The sequence below is a fragment of the Microcaecilia unicolor genome, chromosome 3 (genome assembly GCF_901765095.1).
Source record: "Microcaecilia unicolor chromosome 3, aMicUni1.1, whole genome shotgun sequence".
Taxonomy (NCBI): Eukaryota; Metazoa; Chordata; class Amphibia; order Gymnophiona; family Siphonopidae; genus Microcaecilia; species Microcaecilia unicolor.
Genome location: NC_044033.1, coordinates 473565455 through 473590507, shown reverse-complemented (window position 1 = coordinate 473590507; position 25053 = coordinate 473565455). Strand labels below are relative to the sequence as shown.

Sequence of the window (25053 nt, the reverse complement as noted above, 5' to 3'; positions counted from 1 at the left end):
CCAAGGGCTCACAAATTCCGGATCTGCCTCGAGAACCCGAAAGTTAATATCACAATAACCAGTTAAACATCCCTTTTTTTTGTACTGCAAATCTATTGATATGTACACTATTTGTAGTTTATTTGCTAATATATTATATTCAGCCACTTCAACATACTACTTCACTATGTTGAAATTCAAACTCAATTTTTAATCTAAACTGTAAGCCACATTGAACTCGAGCTTGTTTTCAGGATTAAAACAAATACATACTTTGTGAGAGTGCAGCCTAGACCACAAACAAATTCTGGAGAGCTGTCTGTCCAAACAGACCATCGTGTTGGGCATCTTGCTCAAGGAAATACTGAGATGTGAATTTGTGGACTGAAGATCCTGTTGCAGTCTTGCAGATTTGTTCTGTAGAGGCTGACCTCAATTGGGCTACCAACACAGCCATGGCTGTGACATCATAAGCTTTGACATGCCCCTCAAGAGTCAGCCCAGTGAAAAAAATGCAATCTGCCAGCCAATTGGAGATTGAGCATTTCCCAATGGTGACCCCTCATCCTGTTGGGACCCAAAGAAACCAAAAGCTGGGTGGACTATCTGTAGGGCCTAGTTCACTCAAAGTAAAAGGTCAATGCCAGTTCGCAGTCTAAGGTGTGTAGAGCACGTTCACCGGGATGGACTTCAGGTTTGGGAAAGAATGTTGAAAGAATGATTGACTGGTTCAGCTGGAACTCTAACACAACCTTAGGAAGGAACTTAGGGTGTGTACGTAAAACTACTCTTTTATGATGATATTTAGCATAAGATGGATCCTGCTACTAGGTCTTGAAGCTCACTGACCCTTTGAGCTGATGTAACAACCACTGAAAAAAAGATCTTTCAGGTTAAGTACTTCAGATGATAGGAATCAAGCGGCTCAAAACAAGCTTTCATCAGCTGGGTGAGTGACTTTGTGGTCCCATGACACAGGCAGAGGTTTAATAGGGTGCTTTATATATACAAAACCTCCCAGAAGTGAACAACTAGAGGCTGTCCAGAGATGGACTTACCTTCTACACATTTATGGTAATTACTAATTGCACTGAGGTGAATCCTTACAGAGTTGTCTTGAGATCAGATTTGGAAAGGTGTAGAAGGTATTCAAGCAGGGTCGATGTGGGATCTAGGGCTCTGCCCTCCCACCAGACGGGAAACCTTCTCCATGTGAAAGAATAACACCTCTTACTCAAATCTTTCCTGCAAGCCAGTAAGACTCTGGAGACACCCCCAGGAAGATGCAAGGAAGCAAATTCTAAGCTCTTAATATCCAGGCTGTGAGAGCCAGGCTCTGGAGATTGGGATGCAGGAGAGATCCCTTATTCTGCGTGATGAGGGTCGGAAAACACTCCAATCTCCATGGTTCTTCAGAGAATAACTCCAGAAGAAAAGGGAAACAGATCTGAGGGGGCCAATAAGGGGCGATCAGAATCGTGTTTCCTCTGTCTTGCTTGAGTTTCAGCAAAGTCTTCCCCACAAGAGGGATGGGAGGATACGCATATAGAAGACAGTTCCCCCAATTGAGGAGGACGTCTTTCGTGTGCCCTGACCCTGGAACAGTACTTATGGACTTTGTGGTTGAATATATATAGTTTCAGGTTGATTAGTGTTTTGAATTCACTGTTGCGAGTTCCAGTTCTACTGTTGTTTTTGGTGAGCCTGATAGCTAGGGATTTCCATATGTGAGAAGGATATTGTCACGTCTGTGGCCGTGACCACCCTCAGCCTTACCTTCTTTCTGGGGGTCAGCAGCTCTGCTGGCTTCTGTCTGTGCCTGTGTTTGTGTTAGTCTTGTCTCTGTCCTGGTGTGCTGGCTGCTTCCAGCATGAACCTGGTTGCTTCACTAGACCTCACCTGTGTGGGCTATGCCTCTCTAGGGAGCCAGCATCTGAGATGGCTGCCACCAGCTCTGTGCCAGCTTCCAAGATGGCTCCTGCTTGTCTTTCCTGTAGGCTCACTTCCTATGTGACCTAACCCTTACCGTTCAGTGAATCCAGACTGCACCAATTTGACTGCCCCTATCGGACCGACCGTACACTTGTCTATTAGATTGTAAGCTCTTTGAGCAGGGACTGTCTCTCTTTGTTAAATTGTACAGCGCTGCGTAACCCTAGTAGCGTTCTAGAATGTTAAGTAGTAGTAGTAGTATGTGTGTCAAGCCTCTCTTTGGGGTCAGTGTACTTCCTGCTTTTGTCCTGCTGCTGGTGACTCATCAGTGAGAGCCTTCATAAGGAAGTGCTGTGCTTGCAGTCAGGGCCTTTTGCATAAGTGTTATGCTCTTAGGCCAGGCCAGGTTAGTAAGTGTCTGCTGCACTACTGCTTAGCCTCTCTCTGGGTTCCAGCCCAGCTTCTCTCTGTGTCTGTGTCTCTGTTGTCCTTCGGTGGGGGGTCTTCCCTGCCACTGTCTGTCTGTGGACTGCGGGTCCTTCCTGGCTTACCCTCTGTTTGGGGTGAAGCCTCTGTTCCTGGTTTACCCTGTGTTTGGGGTGAAGCCTCTGCTCCAGGCTTACCCTGTGTTGGGGTGAAGCCTCTGTTCCTGGCTTACCCTGGGTTGGGGTGAAGCCTTTGTCCGGGTTTGTTCTCTGTATGCGAAGCCTCAGCCTTTATGGGTTCCCCAGTCAGTGTGTGGAATGGTTGTGGCTTCAGACCCTTGGCCTGTTCTTCCTGGTTACTCTGTTTGCTGTGCTGCCTGCCCAAGACCCTTAGCTTGTTATTCCTGGTTTGCTGTCTTTACCCTGAGTCCTGCCTTGCCTAGCCTGTGTGCCTACCCTGCTTGTATATCCTGAATCCTGTATCTGTCTAGCTAGTGTGTATTTCCTGGGTGATTATTCCTGTATTCTGTCTCCTCCTAGCTAGAGGGTTTTCCCTGTGGGTATTCCCGGATCCCCGTTCTGCCTAGTGTGTATGCTGCCCTAGTCTTTGCTCCTGCTAGCTTCTGTTCGCCTTGTGTTCCTTGGTCTGTCTTCTGGGTCTGGCTAGTGGCTGTGCAGTAGCACACTGTCTGTGTTTAGTTCCTAGTCTAGTCTCCCTCGTGTTTCCTAGACCCAGGGTGGGTCCTTTGGTTCTTCAGTTCCTGCCTTATCCTGCAAGTCCTGCCGGCCGCCTGCACTTCGGAGCTCAACTCCGGAGGAACGGTGGCTAGGTGCAGGTGAAGCTGTTCCTGTCTCATCTGTTCTAGTTGCCTGCCTTGTACTACTCCAGTCCAGAGTTCCAGTACTGCTCTTCTGTGTTTCCAGTCCCGAGGAGGTCTTGCCTGCCGCTGCCGCTCCTCGGCAGTGGCCCAAGGGCTCATGAACTCCAGTCCTGCCTCGAGGACCTGACAGAATGCCAAGGCCCTCGAGAACGCAACAGATATGGCTTGCTTGTCTTCAGAAAAAGCGAAGATACTTACCTGTAGCAGGTATTCTTTTAGGATAGCAGGCTATTACTTTTCACATACCTTCCCACCTCCCCTTGGAGCTTTAAAAAAATTTTTTTTTTATTGCTCTTTACTGCTGGTCCCGCACTCTCACAGCAGGTGGGATGGCACTCACGCTTGCTCAGTGGGAATACTAGCGCATGGCTCTTAAAGTTATATAGGTTATTAAAGTGTTCTGCAGTGGGCAATGTGGATGATGTCACCCACATGTGAGAATTAATGGTCTGCTGTCCTTGGAGAATACCTGCTACAGGTAAGTTTCTTCGCTACCTCTTGCCTAGGTGGACTTCTCTGCTACTAAATGCCTCCACATTCTGTTCTAAATAAAGTCATACAGTTAATGTGCTTGGATATACAATATATTGGATAATGAGTATAGTTTTTGGTTTATCGTTTATTTTTCAATTTGCTATATTGCTTCATTTGCCAAAGACAAGTTGAAGCGGTACTATCAGCAGATTTCAGAGAGAATCTCAGTGTCAGAAGTTGGTTCTAAGATGATAAAAGCCATGCAGAGTCAGATGCATTAGGACCCGCATCCTGTCTCTAACAATGGCCAGTTCAAGTTGCAAGTACCCAGCAGATCCTAAAAATGAGATTTATTTTCAGGGATGAAAAATGGCCCTCCCAAGTCAACCTGTTTAATAATATTTTTTGGCCTTTTCCTCTAGAATTTGTCCATTCTTCTTTGAATCCCACTATATTGGTCACCTTGACCACATCTACTGGCAACAGTTTCTACATATTTAATTATGCGCCATTTTATGAATAAGGAAAAAGACTTTCTGCATCTGCTGGTCATTGGTTTCAGGCAGTGTTCTTTTGTTTTCATGTTTTGGCAGGTTGAATAACTGTTCTCTATTTAACCATTCCCATCCCAGTCATATTTTTATAAACTTCTGACATATCTTTCATCTTCACTGTAAGGTAAAAAAAAATGCCTAACATTTCATAAGGGAGGTGTTCCACCCCTTTTATCATTTTTGTAGCTCTTCTCTGAACTTTTTCTAATTGTACTATATGATTGATGAGATGGTGCTACTAGAACTGCGTAATGCGTATAGTACTTGTTTTGCAAATGTACCAGGGACCTATATAGAGGCATAATGATTTTCTTGGTTTTGTTCTCCATCCCTTTTCGGATAATCCTTAGTGTTCAGTTTTCTATTTTAGCAGCAGTGATGCACTGAGCTGAACATTTCAATGTATTATCCACAAAGACGTCAATATATATTTTTTGTACTATAGTTGGGCTTTTATCCATATGTGCATGACTTTGCTCTTGTTCACATTAATTTAATCTTCTGTGTAGATGCACAGCTTCCTAACCTCACAGGATCTTTCTGCAAATCCTCACAATCTTCTTGCTATTTTAACAACTTGAAATCATTTCTATCATCTGCAAATTTGATCACCTTATTCACAGCTCCTGTCTCTCGGCTGTTTATGAATATTTTAAATAGCACAGGTCTCAATACAGACTCATAGGTCACTCTAATGGTGACCCTTTTACGTGTGGATAACTGGCCATTCAGTCCTACTCTTTGTTCTCTATCTTTTAGCCAGATTTCAGCCCTCAAAAGGCATTGCGTCCTATGATTCTTTAGTTTCCTATGGAAATTAGAACAAATTAGTCAATACAAAATTGTGACCATTTCTGGGAAAAGTTGACTAAAGTAGCAAATCTAAATTGTTGAGAATGACCAGTTTTTCATACCATGGGTCCATAAGTAGTCTGTAAAAGTTACATTTGAATTTCTGTAACTTTTTTAAAATTATTTTTTCACATAAAAGGATGGCATTTGGACTGTTTTACAAATGGTTTGTTCTAACAGAATTCATTAAAACCTCATTTTTTGTTTCTGGAGACTTTAGTTACTTTTTCTCAGATATGATGGTCACAATTAGTTTATGTAGAGGCAGATAATAATACTATATAAGTAGCAGCAGGAGGCAAACTGTGAGGTATTAACATAAGATTGTAAATTAGTAAAACCCTTGCTAAATTTGTCATCAAGGACTGTTCCTTAGGAGATACGGAGGCTCTTTGGCATTGATTGTCTCCAAATGTTAACACATAGAGTCCTGATCTTCATTCTTGATTGCTTCAGAATCTTATGGGTGTTTGTTATTCTCGTGACCCTTTCACTGATTACTTAGCTCTTGAGTTCCTCCTTACCACTTCTGCCTCTGGTTGTGCCTTAGTAGGAGGCAGAAATATCCCTCCATTATAACTTTTTTCTGTTGACAATTAACAGCTGCAATTTAGAACTTACAGGTGCTCATTTTCAAACCAAAAAAAGTCATAAGGTGGCAGAAGGATGTTTTTCTGTCAAAAACATCCAAGTTGTGATTTTAGACACCCCGATTGTAGACATTTTGCTTCACAGTTTGTCCAAATTTCAAGGGGGTGTATTATGGGTGGGATATGGGTGGCACCAAAAAGACGTTTTTCTGCAATAATGGATCAAAATGAAGATGTCTAAGGCCAAAATTTAAGATGTTTTTGGCTAGACGATTAAGTGACTAAAAGGTGCCCTAAATGACCAGGTGACCACTAGAAGGATTAAGATGTGAACCCCCCTTACTTCTTGACCCCTTCTCACCCCCTAAGTTGTGACGGTACATACTGTCTATTATGGTCTAGGGTCCTCAGATGTCAACTTTGGCTCCCTTCTGGGTCTGGTTTCCTTTTCCTGGTCTTGAGTCCACTTCTTAGTGGCAGTGGGTTTCACAGCACAATATTACAGCACACACAGGTGGTGTGGAAAAAGGTATTTTATATAAAACTAGGCTTACAGCAGGGCAGAAAGGTATTGCAGCTGATGCTGTGGGTCCGAGTCTGTCTGTCTCTCTGCTTCTTTGTGTGTCTCTAATGGGCAGATGATGAGAATCAAATTTCGGGTTCTAGAGGCTATTAGCACCATACTAGCACCTGCGTTTGTTACTGCCCCTTGATCAGAACCCCCGAGCATATGAAAACAATGTGCTCGTGGGCTCTGAACGCAACTAGCATGCAAAAGAGGGCTGTTAGCGCAAGTAGCATGCAAATGCATGCTAAACCTATTCCTCACCAATGATCGATGAACAGCGCACCAAACATTGGTGCGCTGTCCGCAGCAAACCCTACACCAGCTCGGAGCTGGCGTGGGGTTTGCAGACCATTGGAGAGGAATGGTCTGTAAACCATTTGCAGGCTATCAGGCCCCCGTTCCCCCCGACCCCCCCCCCCCCCCCCCCATGATCAGAGCTTGTGAGGATGGGAATGAACTTTGTCCCCATGTCACTTTCAACTTTGAAGCCTGTTAATGAACTGGACTGTTTATGTTTGTTTGATGCAGACAACAATATTTTTATTTTTTGGAAAAACAAGCAAACATGCTAGCAAAATTTGCATGGGGGATCCTGTACATCCTTCTACCAGCACATCTTCTAAGAAGACATCTTCTATTGGAGGAGGGACTGTGGAAGACAGGAGAGTTAAATATAAAATTATAAGTGTTCAAGGTTTCTACAGATGAAAACAGAGCCCACGGGGATGAGGTGGGGATGGGGACAGGGCCTGCGGGGACGGGATGGAGACGGGGCCTGCGGGAATGGGGTGGTGAATGAGACAGAACCCACAGAGATGGGACGGGGAGAAATTTTGTCCCTGTGTCATTCTCTAGCTGACACATACCAGGCTGTATGACAGCTTCAGATATGATGGCTATTCCTATTAGAGCAGCAAGCAGGTTCCAGGAATAGCCTAATGGTTAGTGCAGAGGTCTGTAGAGAAGGGGACCCAGGCCCATATTCCACTGTAACTGGTACACTTGTGGAATGTGTGAACCCTCCAAAAAAAATACTAAATACCTACAGTATCTACATATAGGTGACACCTGCAGGCATAAGGGCTGTTGTATTGGTGAACAGTAGGTTTTTGGTGGATTTTGGAGGGCTCACCATACAATATAAGGGAGTAATGATGAGATGTGTACCTGGGACCTTTTATGTGATGTTCACTGCAGTACCGCCCTAGGGTTCCCCACTTCTCTGCTGGGATGTTGGTGTGACTAGTCTACTAAGAAAGCTGGCCCCCATACATCCCAAAGGCTTGTTTTTGTACATTTTTCCTGTTGTTGTTGTTGTAGTAAAAGAGACGCACTGAGCAGAGGAATGTCTAGCAAATAGCCATTTTCGAAACAAAAGGTTGCATGATTTTCTGTTTTGAAAATGTGTGTGTGTGAGAGTGAGAGAGTGTGTGATACAGAAAGAGTGAATGTGTGAGTGTGTGTGACAGAGGGAGAGTGAATGTGTGAGTGTGCGTGACAGAAAGAGTGAGACTGTGTGCGAGAGTGTGTGTGTGAGAATGAGAGTGTGTGCCAGGGGCACCCTCCCACCCAGTTTCAGGGTCCGCCTGCGCCCCCTCCCTCCCAGTTTCAGGGTCCGGATCCCCTCCAAGTTCCATGGTCCGCTCTCCCTCTCTTCCTCCCACCCACCCAGTTCCAGGGTCTTTTCCCCCCCTCCCTCCCAGTTTCTTGGTCTCCCCCTCCCTCCCAGTTTCAGGGTCACCCCCCTCCCTCCATCCATCCCAGTTTCTGGGTGCGCCTGGCCCCGTTCCAGGGTCCAGCCGCCCACCCTCCCACCCAGTTCCTGGATCATTGCCCCCCCCCCTCTCCCTCCCTCCCAGTTCCAGGGTAGTTGCCCCCTCTCTTTCCCTCCTCTCCCCTCCCCTCCAGCCACCCACCTGCAACATTGTGAAGCTGACTCCGTGCCTTCATTGAAGTGAAGGGTTCGTAATTTCGTCAGGTTCGTCGCTCTTTAACCATCTCTGTCGGCCCCGCCCTCGCGCCTCTGATAGGTCCGCCGTCTTCGTCTTCGAAACGTGAGGACGTCAAAACGCAATGACGTCGAGGGCGGCGTACCTATCAGAGGCGCGGGGCAGGGCTGAGCGAGATGGTGACAGAGCGACGAACCTAACAATCCTTACGAACCCTTCACTTGAAGCCACGGAGTCAGCTTCAGAACGTTGAAGGTGCCTTTTATTATAATAGAGATTTATTTTTCAAATTACTTTCTCATTTTTATGGGGATTTTTAGGCCTCTGAGCCCTACTGTTTAACCTGGAAGCATCAACCATTTTCGTGTACAGAATTATTCAAGCTCCCCAGGTCTTTTGACCTTATGTCGGCCGTTTTTCTCTGCTTGTCAACTAAGGTGCTGAGTGGCTTTAAAAAGTGTACTCGGTGCAATAGGACCATTTCAGTCACAGACCCCCACAACTGGTGTGTTGAGTGCTTGGGTCCGGAGCACTGGGACTTAGAGTGACCTCTGTCTGCACATGCAAACAAGGACACTTAAAGCCCACAGAGTCTAGCGTGAAAAACGTTTTGATTCTGCATCAGCTTCGAGCATGGCAGGGTACACCAACACAGCATTGAGAATGTCCAGTATCAGACATGGTACTGTGGCCTCGTAAGGATGCCACATCCTCCTTGTCGGTGCACATGCATTGAGGAACTTGCAGCATGTAAAACCTAAGAAGCATCACCATTGTTCTCCCTTTAGGCACATCACCTCCCTTGCATCAATGACATTGATGCACAGGAAGCATCTATGCCACAGTGACTGCGCTCCTTTTCTACAACTTATTTCTCAATGAGAACCTTTGATGTCCTTGATCTTACATCTGCACAGACTGTTAGTGGAGGCAGTACCAAAGCCTACTCTACAGTAGGAAATCCGAACTACTGCATACAGTCTATTGAGGCCTTTAGGGTGCTTGTGCCAGTTTCAGCCCAGCCTAAAGATACACTGGAAAGACAGTCATGATAGAGGTTGGACTTGACCATCAGGGAAACGGAGCAAGACCCACAGGACCTCTCAGCTGAGGATTCCTATGGCAATCCCATCTGACCCTTCTCTCCCGCCTAAGAGGTGTAAGTCTCCTCCAGAAAGTATATCTTTTCCTGTGTTTGTCTGTGAGATGGCCCAATCTATATCTTTCAAATTTGAGTCTGAAGATGAACCTCATTCAGATGATACATTGAAATCTTCTGCTCAGTGTGCTGCTGTGGCTAAGAAAGCAAATATAATGTTTGGTATTATTAGGAAAGGGATGGAAAACAAAAATGAGGATATTATAATGCCACTGTATCTGTCCATAGTGCGACCGGACCTAGAGTATTGTGTTCAATTCTGGTCGCCGCACCTCAAAAAAGATATAGTGGCATTAGAAAAAGTGCAGAGAAGGGTGGCGAAGATGATTAAGGGGATGGGATGACTTTCCTGTGAGGAAAGGCTAAAGCGGCTGTGGCTCTTCAGCTTGGAGAAAAGGCAGCTGAGGGGTGATATGATAGAGGTCTATAAAATAATGAGTGGAGTGCAACAGATAGATGTGGAGCGTCTGTTTATGCTTTCCAAAAATACTAGGACAAGGGGGCATGCGATGAAGCTGGAGTGCAGTAAGTTGAATTAAAGTGGACTGATTTAAAAAAGTGTTCATAGATGATGCTTACACCTCCATAGAGGCCTGCAGCCAGCTCACTCTCTTACACATCCCACTTGCCCTCAGCCATCAGATCCTGTATAAAGTAAAAGTTTCGAAGTCACAATCCCTCCACTGCAACACACTATACACAAACTTGTGCAAAAACACACTCAAAACAGTACCGTACCATACCACCACTAACTCCTTAAAGACCTTATTCATGAAAAGGCAGTGCAGTAAATATTACACCAGGCCCTAAAACACCAATGCCACACCTAGTAAGAAAACAGAACAAACAGGACTGCTGCAAGATCTCCAAATTAGAACAAAACAACAAATATGAAACAAGGGACCACAGACCAGTAATAGAGACATGAAGGCAAAACAGTGAACTGAAAACCTCAAGAAGTCAGGTTTTGCATGGACAGCAATAGTAAAGGAATAGACACTAAACTGTAAGATATCAAAGTGCATTTCTAAAAGCTCCCAAAACTGTACAAGGAAAGACACTTGAACTCTACTGATAATAAATAGTTCCTTAATCCTGTATTTGTCATGTTTGTCTGTCTTGAATAGATTGTAAGCTTTGAGCAGAGACACTCATATCTATTTAGTGTATAGCACTACGTATATCTATTAGCACTATAGAAAGGATAGCAGAGTAGTAGTAGTAACCTACGCATGACTGACTAAACTTTCTACATACTGTTCCATCTGGGTCAAAAAAATGAAAGTGTTGGCACACATCTGCTTGTGCGCTATAATGTCGTTCTGTGACTAGGGAGGGCATAAGCAACACAAAACTTTCTTATGCAAAATTGTGTCGATTATGTGCAGGAAAAATATTCCAGCAGATCTGTGCATATGTGCAAAAAAACATTCAAGCACATGCATGTCCACTGAACCATCAGCTCACATTTTTTTCTATCTTAAAAGGTCATAGTTATTACTACACTCTCAACTAAACAAGAATAAACTGCCATAAATCCGAGTTAATACTTTTCACACCACCTCATTCAATTTTTTGCGTTGAGTTCACCTTAGTTTTCTGCCTGCTTCTTCGCATTGTAGTGGAATAATTAATAACCACCTTACTATTTATTGTAATATGTTGTGTATCGGTGTCTAACACCCACTTTTTTTGCTTCTGCATCGCACTCTGGAAAAATTGAGCATTGACAACCCCCTGCTTCTGCCCACGCTAATTTTTTTGCATCGGCCTGAGTTCATTAATGCAGTGATAACTTTCATTTTTAAAACTGTATACTCATTAGAAATTGTTGAATCATGTTGATTATCTTGGATTACCCAGAAAGAATAATGTATTCTCTACATTGACAGATTACCTGATCAGCATCGCCGTGTTCATTATTATCAAAATATGTATTTCACCATTAAAGTTCCTATAATTTTGAAGTACAAAAAAACTGTTACAAAATGATTACTATTTAGAATTAGCTCAAATTAAATGGAATGAATTTATATTTCCTAAAAATGAATACTTTATTATAGTTTAGTTTTCTTTATTAAGGGATATTGTTACCTTTAGCTGTGGGAGGTTAATCTTTTGTGAAAATAATTGAAAGCTCCAATCTTGTACAGCAAAAAAGGATGCATGAGTGAAATATATGCATTTATTTCAAATGTTTTTGAAGTATATTGAGAAATTAAAATTATTTGACCAAGTTGCGTTCTGTTACAGTGCGTTTGTTCCAATGGATATTCCAAGTAACAAAAATACCACAGAGTGGGAGAAAGTGAAGCTCTTGTTCCAAGAATTTGGAAGCAGTCGTAAGTTTTATTTGTAATATGGCTTTACTAAATAAACACAAATAAGCCTTCAAGACTGGAGCAATGGAGAGTCCTTTAATGTAATAAACCCGACATAGGCCGTGTTTCGGCGCCAGCTGTGCCTGCTTCAGGGGTCAAATTAGTACTCTCAGCAAAGGCAATAAGATCATTCAAACAGCATTATGCAAAGGTTGGCAGCAACATAAACCCAATGCATCCATCCAAAGTAATAGCATCCAACAAACCACCAGAAAAAAACTATTTTATCTGGTGGTTTGTTGGAAGCCATTATTTTGGATGGACGTGCTTTGTTTGTGTTGCTGCCAACTTTGCATAATGTTGTTTGAATGACCTTATTGGATTTTTGGTTGCTTCTGTTGATATACTTTCAGTCCCTCTCTTTTGCTGTTTAATGTGGTTTTACTGAAATAATTTCCTTTGTGTTTCAGTTAATTTTATTTGATTAGTACAATAATATAAAAAACAGCTACTAAATGAGCAAATAAAGGGATAAAAATAGAACAGAAAAGACCAAAGACAAATTGATTAGCTAACAAGCTGAAGCTTAAACTATATAGTTCTTGTACAATTCTATAACCTGACCAGGTTTTACAGAACTCTGTCCTATATGATCTAACCCTCTCACTCTTTCCAAGAGCTAGCTGTTCCTAATCTTTTCAAGGGATTATTATTATTTTTTTTAAATTTCAAATGGACTATTTTTAATAAGCAAATGATTCATATCCATACTGGAGAAAAAGTCCATAGTCTGTAATTGAAATGGACATGGGGGAAGCTACTGCGTGCCCTGGGATTGATAGCATGAAATGTTCCTACTAATTGGATTTCTGCCAGGTACTTGTGACCTGGATTGGCTACTGTTGGAAGCAGGATACTGGGCTAGATGGACCATTGGTCTGACACAGTATGGGTATTCTTATGTTCTAAGGACTTCTAACAAACACATTAATCATAACTATTATAATTATCTGGGAGACTGGGCATCCAAATGGCACATGACATTTAATGTGAACAACGGCAAAGTGATGCATGTAAGGAAGAGGAACCCAAAGTATAGCTATGTGTTGAAAGGTTCCACATTTAGGAGTCACCCTTCAGGGAAAGGATAACATAACTCATTCTTATGTTCAACAGATAACCTCATAGAAGTTTACTGCAGATTAAAATTAAGAGATGGACAGTCAGCCAAGAAGTACAATAATAGTTAAAATATTAGATATAGCCTAACCATTCAGAACAAATAATTTAAAATACATTGAACATGAGAAGGCAATCTCTTCCATTGCATTGTTGCTTGATAGGATAATAAGAAATACAAAATGTTTTTTTGATCTTATCCCTTTAGGGTCGGGATGAACAAAAGTAGATAGATCATGTAAAGAATGAAAATTAGATCTTGAAAAGATTACCACATCATGCACATATAGAGAAGCCGTATCATGTCGAATCTTAAAGAGCATACAATAAAATGTAAACAATATCTGAGCATCTACTGGAAGTAAATGTAAAAGAATGAAAAACGATGTTATTCTTTCAACTCTGGATAAGGAAAAAAAGCAATCTTATAGCAATATTCTGGATAGTTTCTAATCTTTTAATCATAAGTTTAGGACAATCCAGAAAAATATTAAAATAGTCAAGTAAAGACAGTACTAAGGATTGAGTCAACAGCCTGAAACTTGACTCTTCAAAACAATTTCCAGATCTGTCTTAATTTTCTCATCTAGTGGAATGACTTTATAACCAAATTATTTATCTGTGGTTCTAAGGATAATGTTTGATCAATTAAAACACCAAGGGCTCCTTTTCCAAAAGCCGCGCTAATGATTCTGGCATAGCAAATGCGATGAAATCCATTGCTGTGGGGCTTTGTAAAAGGAGCCCCAAGTATTCTAATTGTTGATAGTTCATACGTGGAGGGGCATAATCGAAAGGGACGCTCATGTTTTGCTGAGGACGTCCTCGCAAGATGTCCCGATGGAGGAGCGAGGAAACCCGTATTATCGAAACAAGATGGACGCTCAAATCCTGAAATTTAAGTCATCCTTGGAGATGGTTTCCCTAGACTTGGTTGTTTCTGATTTTCGGTGCTAATGGAAACCAAGGACGCCCATCTCAGAAACGACCAAATGCAGGCCCTTTGGTCGTGGGAGGAGCCAGCATTCGTAGTGCACTGGTCCCCCTGACATGCCAGGACACCAACCAGGCACCCTAGGGAGCACTGCAGTGGACTTCATTAATTGCTCCCAGGTACGTAGCTTCCTTACCTTGTGTGCTGAGCTCCCCAAATCCCCCCAAAACCCACTACCCACAACTGTACACTACTACCATAGCCCTTACGGGTGAAGGGGGGAACCTAGATATGGGTACAGTGGGTTTGTGGTGGGTTTTGGAGGGCTCATATTTACCACCACAAGTGTAACAGGTAGGGAGGGATGGGCATGGGTCCACCTGCCTGAAGTGCACTGCACCCACTAAACTGCTCCAGGGCATTGAGGCTGGCAAAAAATATTTTTAAAGATGTTCTTTGAGGGTGGGAGGGGGTTAGTGACCACTGGGTGAGTAAAGGGAGGTCATCTCCAATTCTCTTCGGTGGTCATCTGGTCAGTTCGGGCACCTTTTTGTGCCTTGGTCGTGAAAATAAACAGGACCAGGTAAAGTCGTCCAAGTGCTCATCAGGGACGCCCTTTTTTTTCCATTATGGGTCGAGGACGTCCATGTGTTAAGCAGGCCCAAGTCCCGCCTTTGCTACGCCTCCGACACGCCACCATGAACTTTGGTCGTCCCTGCGATGGAAAGCAGTTGGGGACACCCAAAATCGGCTTTCGATTATACCAATTTGGGCGTCCCTGTGAGGACGCCCATCTTCCGATTTATGTCGAAAGATGGGCGTCCTTCTCTTTCGATAATGTGCCTGATAGCATTCCAAATTTTAGTTGTTTTTTTCTCAAACCTTTCCTTTTTTTCCTATCACTAATATCTTGTTGTTTTTTTCTTTGTATAGCTTTAAATTGTGCTGTTGCATTCAATCCTCAATTAAACATAGATATTGTTGTACCTTTTCAAAGGATGAATGAAGCTGAGATATTATCAAAATTATAACTTTGATATCATCCAGAATTAATTGAAAAATACCATGATCCACAAGATCCAATGCGGATGAGAGATCAAATTGTAACACCAATGTTTTTCCTCCTTTATTTACATGCAACTAAGGTGGTCTAGCAGGGTACCTATTACAGTCTCTGTACTTAATTAACATGCAAACCTGGTTAGAGAATCATGCAGAATGTCATATTTCTCAAGATATTTTGTTAATTGTGTAAGTTACTAGTTCCTTCCAACATCTTTACAAAAATTGGGATAGAAGCAACAGGTCTGAAGTTGGACACAAGATGGCAAGGTGCTTTTGGGTCTTTCAAAACTGGTGCAAGAATAATATCTTTCATATGTATACGGAACCTTCCTGTAGATGGTGACGTTTGTGCCCAATCCAGAACCATTAACTTAAATTTAGTTGGAGTTGCTTTTATAAGGTAGGAAGGGCAGCAGTCCAGTTTGCAGTAGAATTTGACATATTTGTTATAAACCTTGTTCAGTTTGGCCTAGTAGGGGGAGAGAATGCCATCAAGACCATATCTACTGAAATGTTATTTCTGTTCAGAATAAATACATTGGGATTTTCATGGGTGATTTGTAAATTGAGCTCTGATCTCACAGACTTTCTTATGAAAGTAATTGACTAATTACTTAGCATTAGGAAGAACAACAGTATTCAGGTGGCTATCCTTGAGTGTTAGTTAAACAGGAAAGGATTTTAAACAACTTTTTAGTATTTATAACTTCTTCACCTGTTATCTTCGAATAGAATTCTTTCCTAGGGCCCTGTTTACTAAGGCGCGTTAGCGTTTTTAACATGCCTACAATTAATGTGCACGCTAACCGTGTAGGAGCCTGTAGGGATATTGTAGGTGCATGCATAGTTAGACATTAACACGCCTATAAGGCGGCATAGTAAGCAGGGCCCCTAGTCTCTTCTAATTTCTGTTTATAATCTAGGATGGCCTTGTTCCAAAGCAATTTGTTCTGGCTACCAGAGACTTTTTTCATTTTCTTTCCAGGTTACAAGCTTTTTGTTTAAAGCTAAAAGATCCGAATTGAACAATTTGTTACTAGCTGTAACCTATTTTTTCCCATATATGATAGTGCTAGGTTATTCAAAACATTTTTCCTACACAATTCTAGTTGATAATAAAAGATACTGTATCAGAAGTCTCTTTAAAATTAATTGCATTCCAAAAAAGTGAGCTGTCAATTCTCTTTCTTGTGGAATAGTGTAGTTTGTTTTCTAATCTTAACTTTCTTTATTTTCAACCAGTTTAAATAAATTGGTCGGCTCAAAGGGATTTGGACCAAATAGAATCTGAAATATTAATACTATAATTAGACTTAGTTGAGGCTGAAAATAGATCGTTGTTGTCATTTTTCATGAGTTGTTTGAACAGGAGGTAACTGAAAATTAAAATTACACAAAAAAGTAAAAAGATCTACTACATTTCGGTCCAAAGAATTCTCTAAGTGCAAGTTAATATACCCAAGTAACAAAACACTTATCAGAGTGAAGCATGTTTCTAAAATCAAAATCATAAAATATTTCTCTAGCAGAGGACCATTTACCAGGAGGGCAATAGAAAAGTAAAGATGTTAATTCTCCTTCAAAGAAATAATCTCTTAATTAATGTCCTCCTGTTTCCAAATTAGAGTGACTTACAAATTCTATAACATTAAGGGCTTCTTTTGCAAAGCTGTGCTAACGAATCCCGCATGGCAAATGAGAGGAAGCTCATAGGAATGAATGGGCTTCCTCTCATTTGCCACACTGAGAATTGGTAGCGCGGCTTTGTAAAAGAGGCCCTAAGTTCCATAAAATCTGTTATAACCAGAATAATTCCAACCCCCTCTTCCCTGTCTTGACAATAATTTAATCTTGTAACCAGGTGGACATAAGAACATAAGAATAGCCATAGTGAGTCAGACCAATGGTCTGTCTAGCCCAGTATCCTGCTTCCAACAGTGTCCAATCCAGGTCACAATTACCTGGCATAAAGCCAATTAGTAGCAACATTCCATGCTACCAATCCCAGGGCAAGCATTGGCTTCCCCCATGTCCATCTCAATAACATATGGACATTTCCTCCAGGAACTTGTCAAAACCTTTTTTTTAAACCCAGATGCACTAACTGCTGTTACCACATCCTCCAGCAACGAGTTCCACTATTCTTTGAGTGAAAAACTATTTCCTCCTGTTTGTTCTAAAAGTATTTAAATGTAGTTTAATTGACTGTCCCCTGGTCTTTGTACTTTTTGAAAGAGTGAAAAAATCGATTCACTTTTACATATTCTACACCACTCAAGGTTTTGTACACCTCAATTATATCCCCGGCCTCAGCCATCTCTTTTCCAAGCTGAAGAGCCCTAACCTTTTTAACCTTTACTCATATGAGAAGAATTCCATCCCCTTTATCATTTTGGTCGATCTTCTTTGAACCTTTTCTAATTCTGCTATATCTTTTTTGAGCTACAGCGACCAAAAGTGAACACAGTACTCAAGGTGAGGTCGCACCATGGAGTGATACAAAGGCATTATAATAATCTTGGTCTTGTTTGGCATTCTTTCCTAATAATTCCTAGCATCCTGTTTGTTGTTTTTTGGCTGCTGCCGCACACTGTGCAGAAGATTTCGTACTGTCTACAATGGCACCTAGAGATTTTTTTCTTGAGTGCTGACTCCTAATGTGGACCCTAGCATCAGACAACTATGATTTAGATTATTCTTCCCAATGTGAATCACTTTGCATTTGTCCACATTACATTTCACCTGCCATTTGGATGCCCAGTCTTCCATTTACCTAAGGTCTTCCTGCAATTTTTCAGAATTTCTGCAAATATCTTCACCTCACTCGTTGTTCCAACTTCCAGATCATTTATAAATATGTTAAGTAACACCAGTCCCAGTACAGATCCCTGCAGCACGCCACTATTCATCCTCCTCCATTGGGAAACATGGCCATTTAAACCTACTCTCTGTTTTCTGTCCAATAACCAATTCCTAATCCTCAGAAGAACCTTGCCTCCTATCCCATGACTTTTTCTCAGGAGTCTCTCATGAGGAACTTTGTCAAAAGCTTTCTGAAAATCTAGATACACTACATCAACTGGTTTACCTTTTTCCAAATTTCCTTCAGAACAGGATCATCATTAGAGAGAGAGTCCAAGTCTTCAATAAAAATAAACAGCTTGGTTGATGTTCTTTGAGCCAGTCTCCGACAAGTTGGGCTTTGTTTCACACTGATTTTATATTTAAAGAATAGCAGGGGATTGGGACAGAGAAGGGCGACGAAAATGATAAAGGGATGAGACGACTTCCGTATGAGGAAACGCTAAAGTGTCTAGGGCTCTTAAGTTTGGCGAAAGATGGCTGAGGGGAGATATGGTAGAGGTGTATAAAATAATGAGTGGAGTGGAGCGGGTAGATGTAAATTGATTGTTTACTCTTTCCAAAAATACTAGGACTAGAGGACATGCAATGAAGCTACAAGGTAGTACATTTAAAATGAATCTGAGAAAATATTTTGTCACTCAACGGTGAATGTAGTAAAAAGCAGTTAACTTAGCGGTGTTTAAAAAAGGTTTGGATAGCTTCCTAAAAGAAAAGTACATAAACCATTATTAAAATAGACTTGGGGAAAACCCACTGCTTATTTCTAGAATAAACAGTATAAAATGTATTGTTCTGTTTTGGGATTTTGCCAGGTACTTGTAACCTGGATTGGCCACTGTTGGAAACAGGATGCTGAGCTTGATGGACCTTCGGTTTGTCCTAGTATGGCAATACTTATGTTCTTATGTTCAGTAGTAAGCACTTTTGAACACAATTGAACACTAAGGAATTTTGGTTTTGTGTATATGCACTGGAGTTTACGCCCTATGAAAGAGAGCAAAAGTATCCACCCAATTATTGGCTGTGAAAACCAAGGTTGTGGAGTGGATGAGTCTGAAGCTTCTCCATTCTTCAAAATAGTTAAATACATAATATATATCATTGGTTTAGATTTTTGTGACACACACTATCCTTGGTTTTGGATTTTTAATATTGCTTTTTGTACCAGTGGATTTAAGGGATTTTTGTACTTTTGTGAATAATTTCTCCTTTCAGTTATTTGTGAGGAAGTTACTGCACATTATTCTCTTTGCCTCCTATCAAAACAAAAGTGGCAGTCTGTCTCTTTATTTCTCTTTACTAAGGGCCCTGTTTACTAAGGTGCACTAGTGTTTTTAGCATTTGCTAAAAATTAATGTGTGCTAATGCTAGATACACCCATATATTCCTATGGGTGTCTCTAGCATTAGCACTCACTAAAAATGCTAGCACGCCTGTAGTGCGGCATAGTAAATAGGGTCCTAAGGGGTATGTTTACTAAGGCACATTAGCGTTTTTAACACCCCTTTAACTTTAAGGCGTGTTAAAGGCTAACGCCAATACACTCCTTTAGACACATTAGCGTTTAACATGCGTCAACCATTAATGTGCATTAAAAACACTAATGCGCCTATAGTGCTCCACAGACACACACAGAATCTTTCCTTCAGTTCATTTGTGGAAAATTCTTTTTGTTACCAGAACTCTATTTATATTGGCAGTGCAGGTATTCCTTCTTTCAGAAACTTTACAAAGGAATTTGGTACAGAGTCTAACTTAGTGCTATTGGTTCTATGTTTCTGTGAGAAGTTATATCCATCAGGAGTATTTTTTTGAGGCTATTTGTACTCTTTCCATTTCTCTCCTTGTCTTCATGGTAATCATGAAATAATGGGGACCTCAGTTCTGCCATGATTTGATACAATTGTCTTCAGGTGCTGTGTTACAGTGCTTTGAAAGAGAGGATAGCTGCTCCTTGGATGGTGACTGTCTTCCAAACTGAAGGTCACAGGTTCAAGACTGGCTCGTAATATTAGACCTCTAGAACTCAGCTCTATTTCAAGTTGGACATATTTTATTATTATTATTATTATTATTATTATTACATTTGTACCCCGCGCTTTCCCACATAATGCAGGCTCAATGTGGCTTACATAGTAATTTGAAATACAAAGTTAATTGAATTTTAATAAAACAGTAGTATTTACTTCACTCTTCCCTATTGTCTGCTGTGAGAAGAAGTTCATTGCATGGCTGGAACAGCTAGTTCTATGCTACAGTGTTAATTGTTAGCTATTTGGTTTTTCCACAGCAAGTATTGAGCACTGACACTGGAGGAAACTATTGTGTACCAGCTCCAGCCACCACTTTATCTAAGTGGTACCATCGCTTCTAATTCTATTGGACAGCTGCATTTCAGATGGCATACTGCACCAATCTGCTTCAGCCAGTGATAGTGCACAATGGCACGAACCAGCCATATTCTGTTACATCATCTAGCTCTAGCTCTCAGGCACACCAGCTAACTGTATTGCTCAGCCACACCAGCTAACTCTAGGTTACAACCATGCCAGCCAGTTCTAGTGCACGGCTTCACCACCTGCTGTAGGATACCGATGTACCAGCCAGCTCTAGTGCACGACTGCACCTAGATTAGTGTTATATTTTATATGTAGGTTGCTCAGCTAAACAAGTTACAAAATAACAACAGCTTGTATGATTTGCGTAGCAAACAAATATAATAGTGTCTTACCTTCTGACTATGATACACTGGCTGCCTATAGAGGCTAGAAAATTAAACTATATACATTTGTTTTTAGGGCTTATTTTGATTTTGGTTCAGCTTATTTGGTTGAACGTTTAGAATTTGCTCCATTAAGCAATCCTGATCGTATTTTCTATACTATTCTTCTATGAAAGGAATTAAGCATATGAGACTAAATTCTATAAATGTTGTCTAAAATACCACAGCGCTATTCGATAAATGGTGCTTAAAGTTAGGTGCCATTTATAGGATAGCGCTTAGCACTGGGAACTGCAACTACATTTAGGTGCAACATTTATACCAACAAAACCTTGGTATAAATCCCCATGCTTAAATTAGGCGTGGATCCCCTTTATTCTGTAACAATGCACATAAATTAAAGGAATGCTTCAGATCTGCCCATAACCTTCCCATGGCTGCACCCCCTTTTTGGAAACACGCATAAAATTTACATGTGTAAATTTTAATTAAATCCAATTTGCTCCGCTGCCAAGCTGCCAATCATTGTACCATCCAGTGTATTCATCCAAAATGAAGGATGGTTGTTTTGTATGAATAGACTGGATGGTGAAGTGATTGGCAGCGGAGTGCTATGAGAACAGGAGACAGTAGAAGAATCCTCAGATAAGTGTTGTGGGGCTGTCTCACCATGATTGTCGATTTATACTGAATTGACTTGGAATGATATTGAGTTGAACTGAAAGGATTTGAATCTGTATTCTGTGTTCTACTTATACAGTGGTGGAAATAAGTATTTGATCCCTTGCTGATTTTGTAAGTTTGCCCACTGACAAAGACATGAGCAGCCCATAATTGAAGGGTAGGTTATTGGTAACAGTGAGAGATAGCACATCACAAATTAAATCCGGAAAATCACATTGTGGAAAGTATATGAATTTATTTGCATTCTGCAGAGGGAAATAAGTATTTGATCCCCCACCAACCAGTAAGAGATCTGGCCCCTACAGACCAGGTAGATGCTCCAAATCAACTCGTTACCTGCATGACAGACAGCTGTCGGCAATGGTCACCTGTATGAAAGACACCTGTCCACAGACTCAGTGAATCAGTCAGACTCTAACCTCTACAAAATGGCCAAGAGCAAGGAGCTGTCTAAGGATGTCAGGGACAAGATCATACACCTGCACAAGGCTGGAATGGGCTACAAAACCATCAGTAAGACGCTGGGCGAGAAGGAGACAACTGTTGGTGCCATAGTAAGAAAATGGAAGAAGTACAAAATGACTGTCAATCGACAAAGATCTGGGGCTCCACGCAAAATCTCACCTCGTGGGGTATCCTTGATCATGAGGAAGGTTAGAAATCAGCCTACAACTACAAGGGGGGAACTTGTCAATGATCTCAAGGCAGCTGGGACCACTGTCACCACGAAAACCATTGGTAACACATTACGACATAACGGATTGCAATCCTGCAGTGCCCGCAAGGTCCCCCTGCTCCGGAAGGCACATGTGACGGCCCGTCTGAAGTTTGCCAGTGAACACCTGGATGATGCCGAGAGTGATTGGGAGAAGGTGCTGTGGTCAGATGAGACAAAAATTGAGCTCTTTGGCATGAACTCAACTCGCCGTGTTTGGAGGAAGAGAAATGCTGCCTATGACCCAAAGAACACCGTCCCCACTGTCAAGCATGGAGGTGGAAATGTTATGTTTTGGGGGTGTTTCTCTGCTAAGGGCACAGGACTACTTCACCGCATCAATGGGAGAATGGATGGGGCCATGTACCGTACAATTCTGAGTGACAACCTCCAGGGCCTTAAAAATGGGTCGTGGCTGGGTCTTCCAGCACGACAATGACCCAAAACATACAGCCAAGGCAACAAAGGAGTGGCTCAGGAAGAAGCACATTAGGGTCATGGAGTGGCCTAGCCAGTCACCAGACCTTAATCCCATTGAAAACTTATGGAGGGAGCTGAAGCTGCGAGTTGCCAAGCGACAGCCCAGAACTCTTAATGATTTAGAGATGATCTGCAAAGAGGAGTGGACCAAAATTCCTCCTGACATGTGTGCAAACCTCATCATCAACTACAGAAGACGTCTGACCGCTGTGCTTGCCAACAAGGGTTTTGCCACCAAGTATTAGGTCTTGTTTGCCAGAGGGATTAAATACTTATTTCCCTCTGCAGAATGCAAATAAATTCATATACTTTCCACAATGTGATTTTCCGGATTTAATTTGTGATGTGCTATCTCTCACTGTTACCAATAACCTACCCTTCAATTATGGGCTGCTCATGTCTTTGTCAGTGGGCAAACTTACAAAATCAGCAAGGGATCAAATACTTATTTCCACCACTGTATACGCACATTTGTCACCTTATTAGTTTTGTTTGAAACAGTTCAGCAAACACTTCAGCACAATAAGTAGTGGAGGTTTTTTTTGAGCCATATGATGGTGCGCCAGGCCCACGCCTTATAGCTTGTTGTTTCAGGCTGGTTGGGTGGCGTTACTGAGGCTTTTTTTTCTCCACCTTTTAATGGCTGTGTTGTGTGTGTTTGTTTGGGCCACATCGTGGGTATCAAAGTAACAAATTTCATTGCAGTTTTTAGACTGCATGGTTGGATCTTCATAGTTAATTTTTTCCTAGCAGACTGTGTGTGTTTGGGGCCACATCGTGGGTATCAAAATAACACATTTCATTGCAGTTTTTAGGCTGCTTGGTTGGATCTTCATAGTTAATTTTTTCCTAGCAGACTATCTCTGGTACTGCATTCCTTGCTTCCTTCAATGCCTGTTGTATTTTGATAAAGGATCATGTCCTGCAGTTGGATCAGATCATTATTTCATGGATGATTTTTTCTGTTCATTCTTGCATAAATTCCAGCTTCTATATGTTGTTGTTTTTCAGCTCTTCTTCCTCAGGGGTTAATACTTTCTTTTTGAGAGAGAGGCTCCATCTTGGCTTCGATACGTTGGCTGCTGCACCACCATGTTTGGTCTTTGCACTCCCTACTGTTTGGACTTCATGTTTTACTCCTACCCTATTGAGAACTGTTTTGCTGTATCCTACTTGTTCTGGGCTGGGCTGGGCTGGTCTAGTATGGATGATAAGGAATGAAAAATTGCCTTACCTGATAATTTTCTTTCCTTTAGTCCTGGCAGACCAGAAACCCGTCCCTTTATGGTAATTGAATTTCTTTTTGTTTCCTTTTGGTCCATTCTCTGGATGGCATAATTTCTCGTAGATACTGCTGTAATGTATTGTGTGTCATGAGCCTCTTGACTTGGTGGAAGTACTGCATGTCAGTAGAGTCTATGCCTACCTGGTTGATAGATGTTTTGCCTCTACTGCTCATTATGAAATGACACTTTGGACTTGAGCACCGTCGCTTGGCTATTCATAATACTGAACATTATATTGGCTTCACAGTCCCTTTTAAGGGAAACACATACTATATAATAAAACGCACCTCCAACATTCTGAAGCTGACTGCATGGCTGAGGCATTGCTGCTCTCTGTATCCATCTCCTGAATTGACATCACTTACTTCCGGGTTTGTCACAAGCAGAAGTGACCAACCACACGAGGTTTCTCGGCTTCAGAATGTTGGAGGTGCATTCTATTAAATAGGATTGGTCAGTTCTTTGAAGCACAGCCAGAGCTCAGTGTCCTTCACAGTAACGCTCAGACACCAGAGAGGAAGGGAGGGGGGGGGGCCTGACACCTGAGAGGAGGGGGAGGTATCTCAGTCACACACACACTCTCTCTCTCTCATACACTCTCTCTCTCTCTCTCTCTCTCACAGTCAATGTCTTTCTCTCACTCTCACACACTGTCTCTCACACACTCTTTTATGTCTCACACTGTATCACATTCACTCTCTATGTGTCATACATTCACTCACACACTCTCTTGGTCTCATACACTCAGTCTCACAGAGAGTCTGTGTCTAACACACACTCTATCTCTCGCACACACTGTATTTGTGTGAAACACTCTCACACTGTGTCTCGCACACACTCTCATTCTCACACACACACTCTCTCACAGACACACTCGCACACATACTCATTCTCTCTCTCTCACACACACACACACACACACTCGCACATTCACTCTCTCTCTCACACACAGTCACTCTCACATACACTCTCTCAAACATACACACTCCGAGGAAAACCTTGCTAGCACCCGTTTCATTTGTGTCAGAAACGGGCCTTTTTTTACTAGTATAGAACTATTTTCTTGCTCGGTCTCTACTACTACTACTACTACTACTACTACTATTTAGCATTTCTATAGCGCTACAAGGCGTAGTAAAATAGTAGTGAGAGATGGAGTGTGTATGTCAGAGAGAGAATGAGAGAGAGAGATGGAATGTGTTTGTGTGAGAGAGAGAGTGTGTGAGATAGAGACTGTGTGATAGACAGAGAGTGTGTCAGAGAGAGACAGTGAGTGAGTGCCCCACCCCCTCTCTCAGGGCCCCCCTTCGCCCCCTTCTCCCCCTTTATGGTCTGAGGACCCCTTTCCACCCCACCTCTGGTCTCTGGACCCCCTCCCCCCCCATCAGGTCCCTGGACACCCGTCCCCCTCCATCTCCCCTGCCCCCCCTCCCATGCCC

General features: G+C 42.0%; 1 protein-coding gene across 1 annotated transcript in view; it reads left to right on the top strand.

The window, feature by feature from the left end:
* The window catches only part of LMBRD1 (LMBR1 domain containing 1), a 262882-nt gene that overhangs the window by 78258 nt on the left and 159571 nt on the right, over positions 1–25053 (top strand). The window contains 1 exon segment of the mRNA XM_030195170.1: positions 11617–11705. Within this exon segment, the coding sequence (XP_030051030.1) occupies positions 11617–11705 (89 nt within the window).